Source organism: Miscanthus floridulus, chromosome 19 (assembly GCF_019320115.1).
Source record: "Miscanthus floridulus cultivar M001 chromosome 19, ASM1932011v1, whole genome shotgun sequence".
NCBI classification, from domain to species: domain Eukaryota; kingdom Viridiplantae; phylum Streptophyta; class Magnoliopsida; order Poales; family Poaceae; genus Miscanthus; species Miscanthus floridulus.
The window spans coordinates 100,488,579-100,508,862 of NC_089598.1; the positions used below are offsets into that span (position 1 = coordinate 100,488,579).

The window sequence follows — 20,284 nt, forward strand, 5'->3', positions numbered from 1 at the left end:
ACCCTCTCATATAATGCAGAGCATATCTTTTATTCAAACTTTACCATCATTTTTGCAGGATCCATAATAACTTTACACCTTTTAAATATTTTTGCGCAAATGCTATCATTCTCATCATCGCACACATATATTGCGTAAGTACATTGCAATGCATGGCCCGGGCCACCCGGAAGAAGTCCCGAGAATACACGGGCGCCATGACTCTATGCATCAAAATCCTAGAAGAAGTCCTGAAACAACACGAGCACCAGGTCACGAAGCTAAGGCTGTCGTGCTGAGACATCAAAATCCTAGAAGAAGTCCTGAAACAACACGGGCACCAGGTCACGAAGCTAAGGCTGTTGTGCTGAGACATCAAATCCTGGAAGAAGTCCTAAACCAACACGGGCACCAGGTCACGGAGCTAAGGCTCTCGTGCTACCTTCACGTATCATATAAATGACTAACCATCTTTTGCAGCTAGTGGGAAAGCCAGTGCCTTTTCGGGTGTCGAAAGACTTGCAAAGCAAGTCGATATTCGACGAAGCTATAATGCCCAACCTAAGTCCCTAAAAATGCAGGAGATCAACTCAGTTGCATTTTTACGACTTCTTCGGCCTTCGACACGCGGCGTCGGCGTCTATATAGGCATCGCCTTCGCCAAGCTCTTCGGCATGAGGGGCTCCGCAACCATCTTCGGTAACTTCACCAACATCGCCTCCGCCAAAAAACACCTTTTGGCCTTCGCCAAGCAGCTTTGCAGGAGGACCTTCGGCAAAACCATGATAACTAGCCTCCACCAACGCGACGGCATGAGGGGCTTCATCGACACCTTCATCGTGTACAACAACATCGCCTCTGTCAAACAACTTTTGCAATATGGCTCAAGAACCTCCATCGACACCTTCGACACCAAGTTCTACAACACCTTCGTCGACGTCTACATCGGCAAACTTGGTTCTGAACACCTACTTCCACTACTACAACTGCGTCGCCTACACCAAGCGTCACTAAGGACCTAGTCACGAGCACTAGCCAAGAGGGGCTAGGGAAGCACGCGGACCAGCTTCTCCGGGGCATCAAGTCTTTTTGCCTGGTGCTCGTGAGCAACGGTTTGAAGGCCTCACAACAACCTTCTACCTCGACTACTACGACTACATCGACTACACCAATCGCGGCTAAAAACTCGGCCACAAACGCCAGCCAAGAGGGGCTAGGGGAGTGCACCGGAGGACCAACCACTCAGGAGCGTGAGGCCTTTTGTCTGGCGCTCGTGAACGAAGATTTATTTGAAGGCCTCCACCCAAAGAATGATCAGAGACGAAGACCTCCGCCTAAAGAAAAGACGAAGGTCTCCACCCAAAAAAGGATCGGAGACGAAGACCTCCGCCTAAAGAAAAGACGAAGGCCTCCACCCAAAGAAGGATCGGAGATGAAGACCTCCGCCCGAAGAAAAGTCGAAGGCCTACGGAGGCCAGCACGCCAAGACGATACTAGACTCGGAGGTAAAGACCTCGGAGATGAACACCCGCGAAGGCTTTGGAAGCAAAGGCCTGCGCATCATGAAGGCACTAGAGGCGAAGACCCTAGAGATGAAGACCTGGGGAGGCCTCGGAGGCGGAGACCCGCACGCCGAGATGACACCAATGGCGGAAGACTCGAAGGTGAAGACCTCTGCACCGACAAGAGACACAGACGAAGGCTCATACAATCGGGCCTTGGATACACACCTGCGTGCCAAAAAGACATCAGAAGCAAAGGCCTCAAGGATACAGACCTACGCATCGTGAAGGTCCTAGAAATGAAGACCAGAGCACTGAGCGAAGCCAATGAACCATGCCATAGAAGCAGTAGAAGGAGCCGAAGGCCATAGATGAAGAAATCTGGAAGATAAAGGCACCCAGAGCTGAAAGCCTAAGGAATTAGTGCATGTATAGGTTAGAGTCATGCGCGTGCTCTTTTCTCCATGCCCTTTTTTCCCACAGGGTTTTTGGGATGGAGTTTTTAGCGAGGCGTGCATGAACGGGTTGCGGAGGGCAATCCTCGCAACCAAGATCTGGGTTGTATAGTGCCTCTTCTTGTATGAACATCTACCAGGTCATGTAGTACCGTCCATAACCTAGTAGCTGAGGGGCTACTGTTGGGGGAGCCCATACGGAGTATGGGTCAACTCCCCCTCGAAGAGGCCTAATAAAGGAATAATGGCGGAGGCCTAGCCGACGGAGGCTCTCCCCAAGACGGCGGAGGCCTAGCAGGTGGAGGCTCTCCCCAAGATGGCGAAGGCCCGGCCGGCGAAGGCTCTCCCCAAGACGGCGGAGGCCCGGCCGGCGGAGGCTCTCCCCAAGACGGCGGAGGCCCGGCCGGTGGAGGCTCTCCCCAAGACGGTGGAGGCCCGACCGGCGGAGGCTCTCCCCAAGACGGCAGAGGCCTAGCCAGTGGAGGCTCTTCCCAAGATGGTGGAGGCCTAGTACAAGAATGACGGTGGAGTTTCTCCCCGAGACGGTGGAGGCTCTCCCCGGGACAGCGGAGTCCAAGTGCAGTAATCATGGCGAAGGTGTTCCCCAGGGCGGCGGATGTAACACCCCAAGTGTTTGCCACCAGTTAAGCAATGGGTTTGAGCTAAAACATGGTATATTAAGTGATGATGAAGATGTCAAGGTCAAACCTATAGAAACGAGCCCCAACCTAAACTTGGAGATTGCACCTTTGCTCGCCTATAGACCCCTTTTCAAGATATATGCTTGGGTGGTGTTATTGGAATATCTTCATGTGTCTCACATCAATAACCACCTATATTGATCCATGGAAAAGTTTCGTGAAGTTTGGAATCAAGAAGTCACATGAAATGACGAGTTATGTCGTTGCTTGAATTATTTTATAAAGTGAAGGGAATTCTCGATCATCAACCAAATTTTGCAACCATGCCCAAATGACTCTAGATGAACTCTACAACAAAAGTCATGAAAGGATCATGTTGGGCAAATGCCACGAAAACGCTCCAATGGATCAAAAAGGATAATTTAAGCTTCATCGTGATCCTACTTTGGTCAAAGTAGAACAGTAGGTTCTATACCAGTTTTGAGGTTGGACCTTAAATGAAAGTTGTAGTCCATATCATGTAAAACAAACTTTGTTTAAAGGTCAAGAGTTATTTTGGCCTCTAACCTAGTCAAATGGAACTCACAAGATTCAATACAGTGCTGTTTTGGAGCCCAGGAATTTGGCTAAGTCCTAACTGAGGTTGGACTGCGGGTACCCTACTTTGGAGCTTTATATCTTGCAAACCGAGCTGATCCAGACCTTGATCCTTTAATAAAAGTTGTTCTTTGTTTTGAGTACAACATAGTTTGTTTTTAGAGTATGCCCTAGTTCAGTTTGTAGATGATGCAAACAGAGGTTACAAGATCGAAACTCCCGCTGTTTGTAGACCTAAGTCTGAAATCTTGGGCCTCGACGATGACATTCCGCGTTCTCCAAATTTTGCTAAGCAACTTCAGTTGATCCAAATGTAAAAGTTGGAGCTTACATGATGGGGAAGAACATACAAGAAGATGGCACCAGTTGCATTTCATTTCGACCATCAATTTTGGATGTTTGCTTGTCACTGTCAAATCACTGACACTATCAAGTTTAGTACTAATTATATGCTAATCCAACAGCCTAATGGCTGAGCACCCTTAATCAAAGTCGAAGACCATTCTGAGGACAGCAACTTTTCTATAGGCGCCAAGGTCCGAATCTGCACCGAATATGCCGAAAACAGACTCCAAGTCGGGCATAGCAACGCGCGCCACGTACTCGATGAAATGACTTCGTGGCGGCCATGCACCAGAGCGCGCCCCACCATTGCCGAGCTTTGCTGCCGCGTGCATCCTCGCCCCTGCATCCATGTTCCGCCATAACTGAGCGCCTGAGGCTCCCCCTTCCACTCCTGCTCACTCCCTCTGGCTCCCCATCGCCTCTCTCGCTCCAACCGCGCGCCTGCGCGCGTGCTAGCGCGCGGCAGCCATGGCCGTCGTGGACGAACTCCATTGCCGCCGCTGCTCCTTCTCCTGCTGCCCTCCAGCGCCACCACCGAGTACGCCTATGACTCCGCGACCGACTCCCCAACTGCGCAACCCTTCTCCACCGCCGTTCGCCGCTGGCTCGTCGCTACTGCCGGCGCGGCCACCGCTAGGCCACCCGCGCGCGTGGCCAGGAGACCATGGGCCATCGCCGGCCCTGGTAAGACCTTCTACAGGTGCGCCCTACCACCGCGCCTCCACAGCGCCTCTCCCTTGCCGTAGACGTCCTCCACCGCCGTCGGCACGGGCTGGAGCCCGACGTGCTTTGCTCTAGAGGAAGAAGAAGGACCTCGTGCGATAATAGGGTAAAAGGGAGGGGGTTAAGTGAATAGACAGTGACTCTTATGAATAGTGCAGTAAAGGATCCGTTCGTTCGGGTTTTATTTGTGGAAACTTCAAGGTCCTCGATGCAAGATTTAGATTCCTTTTCTTTCTGATTTTTGCAGATTTGAATGCTCCACTTTGATAATTCATAGTAATTCGTACAAAAATCGTAAAATAGAAAATGAGGACTTTTTAGAATCCTTGTGAAATTCTATATGTACTAGATCAATAATATTACATGCTTTAGTTTAAAGGTTTAGCTGTAAAAATAGATTTAGGCAGTTAGGTTCTCAATGCTAGTCATGTTTTGTTCTTTTTATAACTACAGTTATTTTACTCAAATAAATGTGAAATTTTTATGGAGTGTTACTGATGTGATTAGTGATCTCTGGTAAAAATTTCAGTATTTTAGGCTTGATAGTTTAAGATCTATAAAAATAACAAATTGCCTGTATTGCCTTACCCTTATTCTGAATAGGCCTGCAAGATTAAATTAATTGGCCTAGTTAGGTTATGAATAATGACTTGGTGAAAATACATGAGTTGTAGTACTTTTATTAAGATTTCCAAAAAGTTAAATATCATGATTTTTGGTTAAGTAGATCTTGAGTTACACTTGCTTAAATCTCTGTGTCTGTTTCTGCCCAAACCCAGACAGGGTTTCATTGTTGGTATTGTGGGGCCTTCTTAATAGTAGAATTTGCTTTAGGTGTTTACAACAAAGTGGTTTAGAATTTGACAAGCTTTCTAAAAAGTATAGAACCACATTTATTGGACCTGTATAACTCCAGTTATAGTTGTATAAAGTGGCATGTCAGTTTCTGTCTATGTTTTGGATAGCGATGCAATTATTGGATTAATTGACGCTTCTAACTGTAGAATCATCTTAAGATGATAATAAGAAAGTTGTAGATAACTCACCTAACTAGCTTGTGTTAAATTTTCATGGCATGTGGCCAAGTAGTTTGTGAGTTATGACTGTTCTAAGTTGGTCTTCAGAAATTGTAGCTTTCTGGAATTGCTGGACCAGCTTTGATAAATGTGCCTGTTTAACCTGGTTAACTTTGGAATCATGCTGATAGGTTTAAATATGAATTGTAGACAATTTCATAAGATTTCCATAATGTCTTCTTGCAAGTCATTTGGATTTGTGTAACTCCAGTTATAGCTAAATCTTGTAGCTGCTGTTTGCATGTCCAGAAATTGGCATATTCCAATTATAGTGTTTGCTTGTATATTGTTAAGTGTGACTTATGCCTTGAGTGATGACTGAGTTAGAGCACCTGAGATCTTGGGAAACTTGTGTCATGCTTGGTGTTGTCGTCTTCTTTGCCATCTTAGCATGATAGATTGTGTGATGTTTAAGTTAAGCATCGCAAAGTACTTAAGTGTGTTAGTGTAAACTATGCTTGTCTTGCTTGCTATTTTGTGATGTGTCTCATGGTACTATTCTTTATATTTATGCACTTGCATATTGCATCTCATCTAGGTACGCTAAATGAACCACGTGAAGGACGTGATGTTGGAGCCAAACCCAAAGACAGTGTTTGATGAATCTGTCCCGAAGATGGAAGGACTAAGCGAGTGCTAGGATCTGAGATGTCACCGGGATGGTGCAAGTTAACTGAACTGACTTGTGTCGGATCCCAGGCAAGCCCCGGAGCATTATAAGCCTCCTAATTTATAAAAGCAATTCTTTCTATATATGAGTTATATATTGTTGCATTAAGTTGTAGGAGTTGATTGAAACCGTTGATGCATTTATTACTATCCTTGCCTACCTTATTACCTTTTTATCCTGTTAGGTCAGGATCGAATAACTGCTTAGCCTTGCTTAGACTGGTAGCGATCGTTGATATCCGGTCACCTATATTATAGGTGGTTACTGGAAGAATTTAGCTATGGAAAGAATGATATCCTGGAATTAACCATGTGATGGATAATTGGAGACCGGACGGAAAAAGTTGGAGGCAACCAGACAGGGTTCTGGGGTGCTGTTAGTTTCCGTCTGTGTCGATTAAGGACCGACCGTTGTTGGGCCTCGAGTCATGTTGAACGCATGCCTTACATTTAGCTGGCCGGATAAAGTACCTTCCGACCGCGAAGCTGGGAGATTTTTCGGGCCGAGTAGATTGCCCGTAGCGCACTGTGCCGGAGCAGGTGTGGTAGGACACGGGGGCGAGATGATAAGACCAAAGTGCAGTTGGTCGGCCCCCGAGTACATGTGGTTCCTGGCAAACTCGAGATTCCTGGAAAGTTGACTCGGTGATCAATATCTCACTTTAGCGGGTGAGTGAGGTTTGTGTAAGGAATAAATCACCAGCTGGTTAGGAACCGATTCGAATCGCCATCGCTCCTGGATAGTGAGCACTTGACTCGAGTTACTGCATCATAGTAATTATTATGGAACAATGATGGTTATCTGGATGGTATGGGATATGCTAAATCTAAATTGGTAACTGGATGTTATTGGTTAATCAAGTGATTGCTATAGTACAGGTGCTTACCTAGATGGATAGGTCATAATAAAGATGATGCAAAGTACTTAAAATGGTTTCTTCATGATAGCTTATGCTTTTCGCAAACAAGTCAGCTAGCCCACTAAAGAAAGCCATGCATAATCCTTGGTGTCGCTTTATTTTGGTTTAAGACGGGTAAGTCTGGCTGAGTACATTCGAGTACTCAGGGTTTATCCCACCTTGTTGCAGGTGATGTTCTCGACCTGTTGATGATGGTGGCTAACCGCCGGTGGGCTCGATGATTCTATACTTACTTCTCATCTATATGCTTTTGTCGGATGATGTCACTAAGCTAGCAATATATTTGGAACTTATATTAATGTAATCATTTGAAAGCTATGTTGTTTTCACTAAGCGGTTTTGAAACCCAAACTTGTACTATTATTTGTTAACCCCTTTGTAATATTATTTCCGCTGCAACCCGATGTATGTGATGTGTATTTGCTTAATCACGCGATCTTGGTTGTGATGTTGATTTACCGAGGTCTTTCGGGACACTCGGCGGACTACCGGGTTTATATGAGTGAAAGTATGGGTGTGTCAACGTGTTAGCGGGGACAACCATACTTGATCTTGTATAAATTGGGCGGTTCTGTCACAGCTGGTATCAGAGTGAGATTAAGCATAATACTGTCATGTACATTGTTTTAAAAACAAAGTTTTGGTTTTAAAAAGTCTATTTTAACTAAAACTTTAGCTACAGGCAAATTTGTCAAAACTAATTTGCAAAACTATGCTAGCGACATCCTCCTTTATGCCCAGTTAAGGACTATTAGGTGGCTATCTAAGTACTAACATGGGTGTTTTTACTTTCGTCGTCCATACGGCGTGCTATTGTATGGATGCCATTCACTTGAATGGTAATGTATGGATCAATTGCCTCTACGCCCAGGTAAGTGTGAGTTGTGAGAGCATGACCGTCCAACTGTCGGTCTAAGGGAGAGTTAGTTGTGGCTACTGGAATATTTACATGTTACACACATGTATATATGAAGGTACTTAATTGCGGGTATATTTATCGGGTAGCTATGGATATCAAAGTATATACATCTGGGGATGTATATATGGAGAGTATCTTAGTTTACTGTTTTCATTGTGCGCTTATTTATCTCTTGTGGGGATGGGCTGCAATGAATTTGCCTGCAGGTACGCTAACCACGAATGCGTAGATTGAATGTAGCTGACGACTAGCTATATATCGAGAGAGTACGTATTATGCCACCGACATAGAACGTGATTGCCACCTTAGGCTGGCAATTTTGTGAGGACAAATAGGACGAGCATGCATCATGATTGTGCTTGTGCATAAATATGCTTCCCTTCCTTTGTTCTGAGTACTAAGTAACTTGTGATCGATGTATTGCACTATCTTCCTCGTGTGGAGTTAAACAAGAATGCCTTGTTCCTTGTTGCTTGAATAGGAAGTGCTTGAGAAAAGTGTGTGCTTAGCCTTGCTAGAAATAATTGTGGTTACATGCTTAACCTATAATGTCCTCTAGTTTAGCCAAGTGGTGGGTATGTATGCTTGTTATCAAATTAGTGCCATAGTTATCACCCCTTTTGTCCTCGGTAAGCATACGAGTGTTGAAAAGCGCTATCCTAGAACCACGTCTAAGTTTTGGTAATCACTTGGTGGACACAAGACGTATATGGAAATTTGGCAAGAAGTCCCCTGCTCAGTTGTCTTTGGCAATTAAGCTATGCTCTCTTGCGTTGTGTTTTAATCTTCGGATCCCCTGCTTGTTGACTCCTAACCTTGTGACTACCTTTGTTTGCTATCCCTCCTTTGCATAGTGCTTGCTCCTATGCAACCCAATTTATGCCATGTGAGATTTCTTGTAGGTTATATGTTCAGTAATGGTGCCACGATTAGCGATCTATGGTGCCGCGACGAAACCGAGAGCCTCCTGTGGGCGCGCACACAAGGTGGTGCTGCTCGGCACGCGCTGGTATCGAGGTTTCTAGTCATGATCCATTACAGAACTACACCAATATGTTATTCTCACTTGAGCTCTTCCTTGGTTATCTCTCCTCATCATGTCCAGAGATCTATATGTCGAACTAGATGCAATAGGACTCCCTTTTTAAGTCGTCCAACGGTTAACCTTTGAAGAACAGGTCACTAACAGGAACATAAACAGACTGCAAGAGGTGGTAGATAAGTGACTCTACTCGACGTGACTGTCCCTGTAATGACATCGATCATCTAGTGAGCAACTTATGTTATTTTCATTGGATCAAAAAGGTGCACCACACTTAAGGTTGAACAAGTTATCAGTCGGATAATAAATGGACCAGGATATTATGTGTTGTAATAGGTCACCTGGTATATATGAGATTCCTGTCCAAGTTCTCAATCTTTAGGTGCATAAGGATGACGTAGACGAACCGACCTTCTTTGGTGTGACCCCTTTCTGTTGACTTCAATGGCGACCATCTGTAGGCTTTGACCAAAATTTTTATTATCAAGAGTGAAGATTTGGAACCTTTTTAGTGTTGAGGGACAACTGATTTGTTACCAGTAGGAAAGTTAGTCTTCAGTTAGGTAACGACTATTTGGTAACTATGAAGGCCAGATCTCACAGAACAAAGTTGATCAAGGAAACAGCAAACCTAGCCCTGCAATGCAAGTGCTACTTCTTCTCCAAATGTGCTATCAAGTCAATTCCATCATGGACAATCACGTATATAGTACAAGACATTGTATCGGCTAGGTAGGAGCTAGTGAATGCACGTCCCTGATTTTAGTTAGCTTCTTTATGCCCCAAGGTGCCAATTACACATATGCCCGAACTCTATTGGATGAAGTGTCGAAGGATATATAGGAACGGTTCCTTGTCTATGTAGGAATGCCCTACATGTGGAATAATGCTTTGTGCCCTGCGAAAACAGCCCACAAGTCCAATGCTTGTGCATAGTCAAGTTGGTGTCTAGAACGATGGTTGGAGTATTACCAGAGAAGCATGTGAGGAAAACTCTAGCCTCCATCCTTAGCTAGAGAAAAGCTGCTGCTACTACGAGAAAGATTAGAGAGTGCCAAACACACACCTCAACGTGTGGAGCAAAGAAAATGGAGGACACGAAATCTGTCCAGATTTTGTGGCACTAAACCGGTTATCTTCAAGCCGGCGATTAGTGACTCAAACGAAGTTGGATTGACCCCAAACTTGGTGACCTCATTCCTCACTTAGGATAGGTCGATGCCTCAAGTTTGTTGGAGTATTGGTTGAGTAAAACATTGGATTTGAGAGATATCTTGTCAGGCTCGGTTTGCTGCCATTTCAGAACACAACAGTTTTGGTAGATGAATTGTTTGGATGGTCAAACGGTGTCCGTTTGAGTTGAATTTTGGTGAGTAGTTAGAAGACCCATGGATCTACATGCCCACCAAAATTTGTGCATATTGGAGCAGTAGTTTGTGAGATATGAATAGAAAACAAAAGGGTACAGAATCTGAAATTTCGCGGCGACTGCGATCATCCTTCACCTGAGAAAGTTGTGTTTACAATCGATGCCAAGACTGGCAATACAATCATTGTCTTGTCATTAGATAATCCTTTATATGCCCTAGAGAAGACTCCTTGCACCCATGTTTGTGCCGTACCTTTGTCCTCTCGTATCGATAATAGTTGAGCAGTCAAGATGTTCTACAAGTCAAAATGTGCCCTTGCAATTCGAAGGCAATTGGAAAGGTGTCAAACCGTAGATTTTCGGATTATGGGTTTTGAGATATTGATTGGCCTTAGAATGGAAGCCTCGATGTCAAATGTAGTAAGAAAGTTGGTTTTGCTACGATGCAAGTCAACCCAACTCGCTGTGCAACTGCACCACGAAGGCAAATTGTACTCAACCTGCTTGGTAGTGAACCAGTCCCTAGTTTTGTGATTACTTGCAATTTGTGTTGTCCTCCAAGCCTCGCTAACCTCCTTCTACGTCAATGGTTCTCTAATGCTGACATGCCTTTGGTACCTTATATGTGTTTTTACCCAAGAGGTTGCATCAGATTCCACCCAGATCCTTGTTGCAACCTAGATCCAAAGGCTCCCTAAGGAATGATCATCAAGAACGTTGAGCCGACAGAGTCAGCTATTATGTTTACCACTCACTCGGCAGACTCAGACCATACAATATTGTTATCAGAGAAAGAGAACTGCACACATGGAAACATTGCAACGAGTATCCTTCCAGAGATTATCATCTAGTGCAAAGTCCATATGGTATGTGCTGTATCCACTAGGGAAGTAGATGCTACAAGTATTTAGTCTACGTTTGTATCACTCTTCGTACATCGAGGACGAAGTACGTAGGACATTACTATCTTGGATTCCTCCCAAAGTAACAATACTTCATGAAGGTCAACGAAGGAAATTCTTCAGACAAAACTTACTACAAAGGACAAGTATCAGAAAGTGTCTTGACCAAATTAGCCTCTCTTATGCTTGAAGCTATGTAGCCTAAAGCTATCGCTGATATTGGAAACTGGTAGCATGTCTCTCTTCCATAAAAGTCTTTCGTCGTGAATCTCGGGACACGATTCTTTTAAGGGGGGAGGGCTATAACACCCCAGGTGTTTGCCACCAGTTAAGCAATGGGTTTGAGCTAAAACATGGTATATTAAGTGATGATGAAGATGTCAAGGTCAAACCTATAGAAACGAGCCCCAACCTAAACTTGGAGATTGCACCTTTGCTCGCCTATAGACCCCTTTTCAAGATATATGCTTGGGTGGTGTTATTGGAATATCTTCGTGTGTCTCACATCAATAACCACCTATATTGATCCATGGAAAAGTTTCGTGAAGTTTGGAATCAAGAAGTCACATGAAATGACGAGTTATGTCGTTGCTTGAATTATTTTATAAAGTGAAGGGAATTCTCGATCATCAACCAAATTTTGCAACCATGCCCAAATGACTCTAGATGAACTCTACAACAAAAGTCATGAAAGGATCATGTTGGGCAAATGCCATGAAAACGCTCCAATGGATCAAAAAGGATAATTTAAGCTTCATCGTGATCCTACTTTGGTCAAAGTAGAACAGTAGGTTCTATACCAGTTTTGAGGTTGGACCTTAAATGAAAGTTGTAGTCCATATCATGTAGAACAAACTTTGTTTAAAGGTCAAGAGTTATTTTGGCCTCTAACCTAGTCAAATGGAACTCACAAGATTCAATACAGTGCTGTTTTGGAGCCCAGGAATTTGGCTAAGTCCTAACTGAGGTTGGACTGCGGGTACCCTACTTTGGAGCTTTATATCTTGCAAACCGAGCTGATCCAGACCTTGATCCTTTAATAAAAGTTGTTCTTTGTTTTGAGTACAACATAGTTTGTTTTTGGAGTATGCCCTAGTTCAGTTTGTAGATGATGCAAACAGAGGTTACAAGATCGAAACTGCCGCTGTTTGTAGACCTAAGTCTGAAATCTTGGGCCTCGACGATGACATTCCACGTTCTCCAAATTTTGCTAAGCAACTTCAGTTGATCCAAATGTAAAAGTTGGAGCTTACATGATGGGGAAGAACATACAAGAAGATGGCACCAGTTGCATTTCATTTCGACCATCAATTTTGGATGTTTGCTTGTCACTGTCAAATCACTGACACTATCAAGTTTAGTACTAATTATATGCTAATCCAACAGCCTAATGGCCGAGCACCCTTAATCAAAGTCAAAGAGCATTCTGAGGACAGCAACTTTTCTATAGGCGCCAAGGTCCGAATCTGCACCAAATATGCCAAAAACGGACTCCAAGTCGGGCACAGCAACGCGCGCCACGTACTCGATGAAATGACTTCGTGGCGGCCATGCACCAGAGCGCGCCCCACCATTGCCGAGCTTTGCTGCCGCGTGCATCCTCGCCCCTGCGTCCATGTTCCGCCATAACTGAGCGCCTGAGGCTCCCCCTTCCACTCCCGCTCACTCCCTCTGGCTCCCCATCGCCTCTCTCGCTCCAACCGCGCGCCTGCGCGCGTGCCAGCGCGCGGCAACCATGGCCATCGTGGACGAACTCCATTGCCGCCGCTGCTCCTTCTCCTGCTGCCCTCCAGCGCCACCACCGAGTACGCCTACGACTCCGCGACCGACTCCCCAACTGCGCAACCCTTCTCCACCGCCGTTCGCCGCTGGCTCGTCGCTACTGCCGGCACGGCCACCGCTAGGCCACCCACGCGCGTGGCCAGGAGGCCATGGGCCATCGCCAGCCCTAGTAAGACCTTCTACAGGTGCGCCCTACCACCGCGCCTCCACAGCGCCTCTCCCTTGCCGCAGACGTCCTCCACCGCCGTCGGCACGGGCTGGAGCTCGACGTGCTCTGCTCTAGAGGAAGAAGAAGGACCTCGTGCGACAATAGGGTAAAAGGGAGGGGGTTAAGTGAATAGACAGTGACTCTTATGAATAGTGCAGTAAAGGATCCGTTCGTTCGGGTTTTATTTGTGGAAACTTCAGGGTCCTCGATGCAAGATTTAGATTCCTTTTCTTTCTGATTTTTGCAGATTTGAATGCTCCACTTTGATAATTCATAGTAATTCGTACAAAAATCGTAAAATAGAAAATGAGGACTTTTTAGAATCCTTGTGAAATTCTCTATGTACTAGATCAATAATATTACATGCTTTAGTTTAAAGGTTTAGCTGTAAAAATAGATTTAGGCAGTTAGGTTCTCAATGCTAGTCATGTCTTGTTCTTTTTATAACTGCAGTTATTTTACTCAAATAAATGTGAAATTTTTATGGAGTGTTACTGATGTGATTAGTGATGTCTGGTAAAAATTTCAGTATTTTAGGCTTGATAGTTTAAGATCTATAAAAATAACAAATTGCCTGTATTGCCTTACCCTTATTCTGAATAGGCCTGCAAGATTAAATTAATTGGCCTAGTTAGGTTTTGAATCATGACTTGGTGAAAATACATGAGTTGTAGTACTTTTATTAAGCTTTCCAAAAAGTTAAATATCATGATTTTTGGTTAAGTAGATCTTGAGTTACACTTGCTTAAATCTCTGTGTCTGTTTCTGCCCAAACCCAGACAGGGTTTCATTGTTGGTATTGTGGGGCCTTCTTAATAGTAGAATTTGCTTTAGGTGTTTACAACAAAGTGGTTTAGAATTTGACAAGCTTTCTAAAAAGTATAGAACCACATTTATTTGACCTGTATAACTCCAGTTATAGTTGTATAAAGTGGCATGTCAGTTTCTGTCTATGTTTTGGATAGCGATGCAATTATTGGATTAATTGACCCTTCTAACTATAGAATCATCTTAAGATTATAATAATAAAGTTGTAGATAACTCACCTAACTAGCTTGTGTTAAATTTTCATGGCATGTGGCCAAGTAGTTTGTGAGTTATGACTGTTCTAAGTTGGTCTTCAGAAATTGTAGCTTTCTGGAATTGCTGGACCAGCTTTGATAAATGTGCCTGTTTAACCTGGTTATCTTTGGAATCATGCTGATAGGTTTAAATATGAATTGTAGACAATTTCATAAGATTTCCATAATGTCTTCTTGCAAGTCATTTGGATTTGTGTAACTCCAGTTATAGCTAAATCTTGTAGCTGCTGTTTGCATGTCCAGAAATTGGCAGATTCCAATTATAGTGTTTGCTTGTATATTGTTAAGTGTGACTTATGCCTTGAGTGATGACTGAGTTAGAGCACCTGAGATCTTGGGAAACTTGTGTCATGCTTGGTGTTGTCGTCTTCTTTGCCATCTTAGCATGATAGATTGTGTGATGTTTAAGTTAAGCATCGCAAAGTACTTAAGTGTGTTAGTGTAAACTATGCTTGTCTTGCTTGCTATTTTGTGATGTGTCTCATGGTACTATTCTTTATATTTATGCACTTGCATATTGCATCTCATCTAGGTACGCTAGATGAACCACGTGAAGGACGTGATGTTGGAGCCAGACCCAAAGACGGTGTTTGATGAATCTGTCCCGAAGATGGAAGGACTAAGCGAGTGCTAGGATCTGAGATGTCACCGGGATGGTGCAAGTTAACTGAACTGACTTGTGTCGGATCCTAGGCAAGTCCTGGAGCATTATAAGTCTCCTAATTTATAAAAGCAATTCTTTCTATATATGAGTTATATATTGTTGCATTAAGTTGTAGGAGTTGATTGAAACCGTTGATGCATTTATTACTATCCTTACGTACCTTATTACCTTTTTACCCTGTTAGGTCAGGATCGAATAACTGCTTAGCCTTGCTTAGACCGGTAGCGATCGTTGATATCCGGTCACCTACATTATAGGTGGTTACTGGAAGAATTTAGCTATGGAAATAATGATATCCTGGAATTAACCATGTGATGGATAATTGGAGACCGGACGGAAAAAGTTGGAGGCAACCAGACAGGGTTCTAGGGTGCTGTTAGTTTCCGTCTGTGTCGATTAAGGACCGACCGTTGTTGGGCCTCGAGTCATGTTGAACGCATGCCTTACATTTAGCTGGCCGGATAAAGTACCTTCCGACCGCGAAGCTGGGAGATTTTTCAGGCCGAGTAGATTGCCCGCAGCGCACTATGCCGGAGCAGGTGTGGTAGGACATGGGGGCGAGATGATAAGACCAAAGTGCAGTCGGTCGGCCCCCGGGTACATGTGGTTCCTGGCAAACTCGAGATTCCTGGAAAGTTGACTCGGTGATCAATATCTCACTTTAGCAGGTGAGTGAGGTTTGTGTAAGGAATAAATCACTAGCTGGTTAGGAACCGATTCGAATCGCCATCGCTCCTGGATAGTGAGCACTTGACTCGAGTTACTGCATCGTAGTAATTATTATGGAAAAATGATGGTTATCTGGATGGTATGGGATATGCTAAATCTAAATTGGTAACTGGATGTTATTGGTTAATCAAGTGATTGCTATAGTACAGGTGCTTACCTAGATGGATAGGTCATAATAAAGATGATGCAAAGTACTTAAAATGGTTTCTTCATGATAGCTTATGCTTTTCGCAAACAAGTCAGCTAGCCCACTAAAGAAAGCCATGCATAATCCTTGGTGTCGCTTTATTTTGGTTTAAGACGGGTAAGTCTGGCTGAGTACATTCGAGTACTCAGGGTTTATCCCACCTTGTTGCAGGTGATGTTCTCGACCTGTTGATGATGGTGGCTAACCGCCGGTGGGCTCGGTGATTCTATACTTACTTCTCATCTATATTCTTTTGTCGGATGATGTCACTAAGCTAGCAATATATTTGGAACTTATATTAATGTAATCATTTGAAAGCTATGTTGTTTTCACTAAGCGGTTTTGAAACCCAAACTTGTACTATTATTTGTTAACCCCTTTGTAATATTATTTCCGCTGCAACCCGATGTATGTGATGTGTATTTGCTTAATCACGCGATCTTGGTTGTGATGTTGATTTACCGAGGTCTTTCGGGACACTCGGCGGACTACCGGGTTTATATGAGTGAAAGTATGGGTGTGTCAACGTGTTAGCGGGGACAACCGTACTTGATCTTGTATAAATTGGGCGGTTCTGTCACAGCGGAGGCCCATCAAGGAACGATTAGGTCAGCAAGGCATACGTGAGGACAGTTGATGGGCCTCTAGTGGGCGTCGGCTTAGGCCCAAGATGAAGACATCGCGAGACGGTGTGATGAGAACACCCCTGAGGTTAGACACTAGGGCTGGAATATTCCTGGAATGTACCGTAGCAGTTGAGGTGCACTGTTGTAAACTCTGTAAAGTGATAGTTGAGCCCTATAAATAGGGAACACTTGTAATTGTGAGGGAGAGATTGGTGAAGCAATTATGAAACCCTAGTTCTTGTGAGTCGGTACTTGATCTTCACTCTCTCCTTCAGGCAGAGCCTGAGCCAAAGCCTGAGTCCAGAGCATCGGCCAAAGCCGAGGGCCTCCGCCCCTTTCTCTTACTCCTACTTTGCCAAAGCCTACTGAATCCCTCGTTTAGCCAGTGGCGGACCCAGTGGGTGGTCAGGGTGGTCCACCGACCACCCTGTGGGCCACCCGTCGATCGAGACGCAATGAAGCTTCTTTTAATTTCAGCTGGTGCAAGTTGCAGCGTCGTGCAGTGCCAGTGTGTGAGCTGACTGCTGACGAGTGGTTGGTTGCATGGCGAGTGTGTGTCTGTGTGAGCTGACGAGTGCCAGTGTGTTGCCAGTGTTCCAGTGTGTGAGCCGACGAGTGCCAAGGTGCATGCACGGCGCGGAAGTAACCGGGTGACAGGCCGACAGGCGACAGGGTGGTCGGTAAACGTCGTCTCACGCCATCAAACAACAACGCTCGGTCGTGGACTCGTGGCTCGCGGGGCAACCATACATCATGACGTCTGCTCGGTCACGGGGCCCATGGACTACGGCTCGGGCCACATCCGGCCCAAGCACGCGCTGGACCAGGCCTCGTCTATGACATGACGGACGTGTCGTACTCGTACCAGGACTTCCAGGTTTCTTCGCGTGCGCTAGCGACGGCTCCCAGCTCGACCGCTCGGTGCCGTGCGCCCGTGCCCAGAGCGCCCGCCGCCGCCCTACCAGCAGAGCAGATCATCGCCCGTCGCTTTGCCTGGCCTGGCCGCCCTGGACTGCCGCCATCGCCTACAAGACTGATCACCAGTCCTTCCTCAGTTCCTCAGGTGATACTCCCCGTCCATCCCCGTTCTTCCTTAGTTTCAGGTTTCTTCCGATCGTTAGTTTTGATAATTGACGAGTGTTTTTTTCAGAACTCTTGAGTCTTGAATTATGAAAAGAAACGGAGACATTCGATCCCTTTTTCAGAAAGTAGCAAAGAAGGCGGCTGCTATTGACCCACCTCCGGATGAAAATATTGTGGAAGAGCAGAATCAAGAAGAAGATAGAGTACAAGTTGAAGAAATTGCAGATCATTTGCCCTCGCCCCCGCTAGCATCACCGCCACCGCTCGCATCAAAGCCGCCGGCGTATGACATCAATCGCCTACCATATGATCCAGGTGAAAGGCTGCCTATTGAAGATTATCTTGTTAATGATCAAGATGCAATCCGTAGAGCATATATTACTAAAGGTGCTTGCAAACCTTATATACATGATTTTCCATACCGAAACATTGGAGGCGTACCTCGTCGATTCAGTATACAATGGTTGTATAATTATGAGTGGCTTGAATATAGTGTCAAGAAGGATTCTGCATTTTGCTTCATATGCTACTTGTTCAAGAAGGGCAGTGGGTCAAAAACTTTTATTGTTGATGGATGGAATAATTGGAATATAGGAAACACAGCACTTCTCAAACATTCTGGTTCTAGGGCACATAAAGCAGCTCAAGAGAGGTACATTGGTTTTATGAATCCCAAGGTAGCAATTGATTATAACATTGACAAGTGGAGTGAGGAGGAGCTTCGTCTTTATAAGAAAAGATTGATATATTCACTTAGATGTATCAAGTTTCTTTTGCATCAAGGATTGGCATTCCGTGGACATGATGAAAGTGAAGAGTCTAGCAACAGAGGCAACTTCATTGAACTTTTAAAGTTTCTTGCAGGAAATAGTGAACAAGTGAACAAGTATGTCTTGAACAATGCACCAGGTAATTGCACTTTGACTAGCCCAAAGATACAAAAGCAAATTATTCACTGTTGTGCCATAGAAACTAGAAAGAAAATAATTGAGGAACTTGGTGATGAGCCCTATGCAATTTTAGCTGATGAGTCTAGTGATATATCACATAAAGAACAACTAGCTCTTTGCTTGCGTTATGTTGATAAACTTGGAAGGCCATGTGAGCACTTTATTGGAGTTGTTCATGTTGATGATACTACCTCTTTGTCACTTAAGAAAGCAATTGAAGTTTTACTTGTTAGTAATGGATTGAGTATGCAGCAGATTAGAGGTCAAGGTTATGATGGGGCTAGCAATATGAAAGGAGATATTAAAGGGCTCAAAACTTTAATCATGCAAGAATCACCTTCCGCTTATTATATTCATTGCTTTGCACATCAACTCCAACTAGTTCTTGTTGCTGTTGCCAAAGGAAATACTGACTGCAAGACTTTTTTTGATCAAGTATCTATCTTGTTGAACATTGTTGGGGTTTCTTGCAAGCGTCATGATATGCTTCGAAATGCTAGGCTTGAGAATGTCAAGAAAGCGCTAGAGTGTGGTGACCTTGAATCAGGGAGTGGATTAAATCAAGAGATGGGTTTGCCTAGGCCTGGTGACACTCGGTGGGGCTCTCATTACAAAACTATATGTAGCATCATCACTATATATTTCTCAATTCATGATGTGCTCATTGAACTTGGTGCTGATAATGCATATAAGGAAGATTGGACAAAGATACATTTTGTGCTTGGAGCATTTGAAACCTTTGAGTTTGTTTTCTTTGTGCACTTAATGTATGTTATTCTTGGATATACAAATGAGTTATCCGAGTGCTTGCAGAGAAGGGATCAAGATATTCTTAATGCAATCTCACTTGTTAATGTGGCAAAGAGCAGAATGCAGGAGTTGAGGTCTAATGGTTGGGATAATTTTCTTCAGAAGGTCACTTCTTTTTGTGTTAAACATGGTGTTGAAGTTCCTGCTATGGATGGTGCTTATGTGCCTTATGGAAAATCAGCACGGTATGCTCGTGCCCGAAACCAAACAAATGATGACCATTTCCGAAGAGAAGTATACATTGGTGTCATTGATCAAATTAGTCAAGAGCTTGATAATCGGTTTGATGAGATCAATATGGAGCTACTCTCTTGTATGTCAGCCTTCAGTCCTTCCAACTCCTTTGCTTCTTTTGATGCACGGAAGGTACGTAGATTGGCTGAATTTTATCCTAAGGACTTCTCCAACAATGATTTGTTAAAACTGGAATTGCAACTTGATAATTATATTAATGACATGCGACAAGATGCTATCTTTCAAGAGCTAGACAACATTGTTGATCTCTCAGTTAAGCTTGTTGAAACAAAGAGGCACAAAGTGTATGATATGGTGTACTTGCTTCTCAAATTGATATTGCTTTTACCAGTGGCAACTGCGAGTGTTGAAAGGGTATTTTCTGCATTGGTTATAGTGAAAACAAAGTCAAGGAATAAGATAGGTGATACTGTTTTGGATGATTGTCTAGTCATATTTATTGAGCGGGATATTTTCTTCCAAGTTAATGAAGATGATATAATGGAGACATTCATGTCATTGAGAAAGCGACGGATAAACAAGTAATATTGTAAGTCTCCTATTGTTATATTTCGAAGTATTTGTATTTCATTTGAACAATTTATATTAAGATTTGACATCGTTTTACCGAATTATAATATGGTTTTACCGAATTATAAATAGTTTACCGAATTGTATAAGAATTTTTTTTGCGGCGCATACCCTATGCAAAAATCCTGGGTCCGCCACTGCGTTTAGCGACCTTCTGTCTGGAGCCTCCGACAGAGGATTTTGTCCGACAGTAGTGCGC

General features: G+C 44.1%; 1 protein-coding gene across 1 annotated transcript; it reads left to right on the forward strand.

Moving 5' to 3' along the window:
• The first annotated feature begins 554 nt into the window (after positions 1 to 554).
• On the forward strand, positions 555 to 20,040 carry LOC136526483 (uncharacterized). Its single transcript, XM_066519142.1, has 4 exons — positions 555 to 936; positions 17,286 to 17,533; positions 17,623 to 18,409; positions 18,554 to 20,040. Exons 1-4 carry the CDS (start codon positions 555 to 557, stop codon positions 20,038 to 20,040), a joined length of 2,904 nt encoding a protein of 967 aa, XP_066375239.1.
• Positions 20,041 to 20,284: the final 244 nt, after the last annotated feature.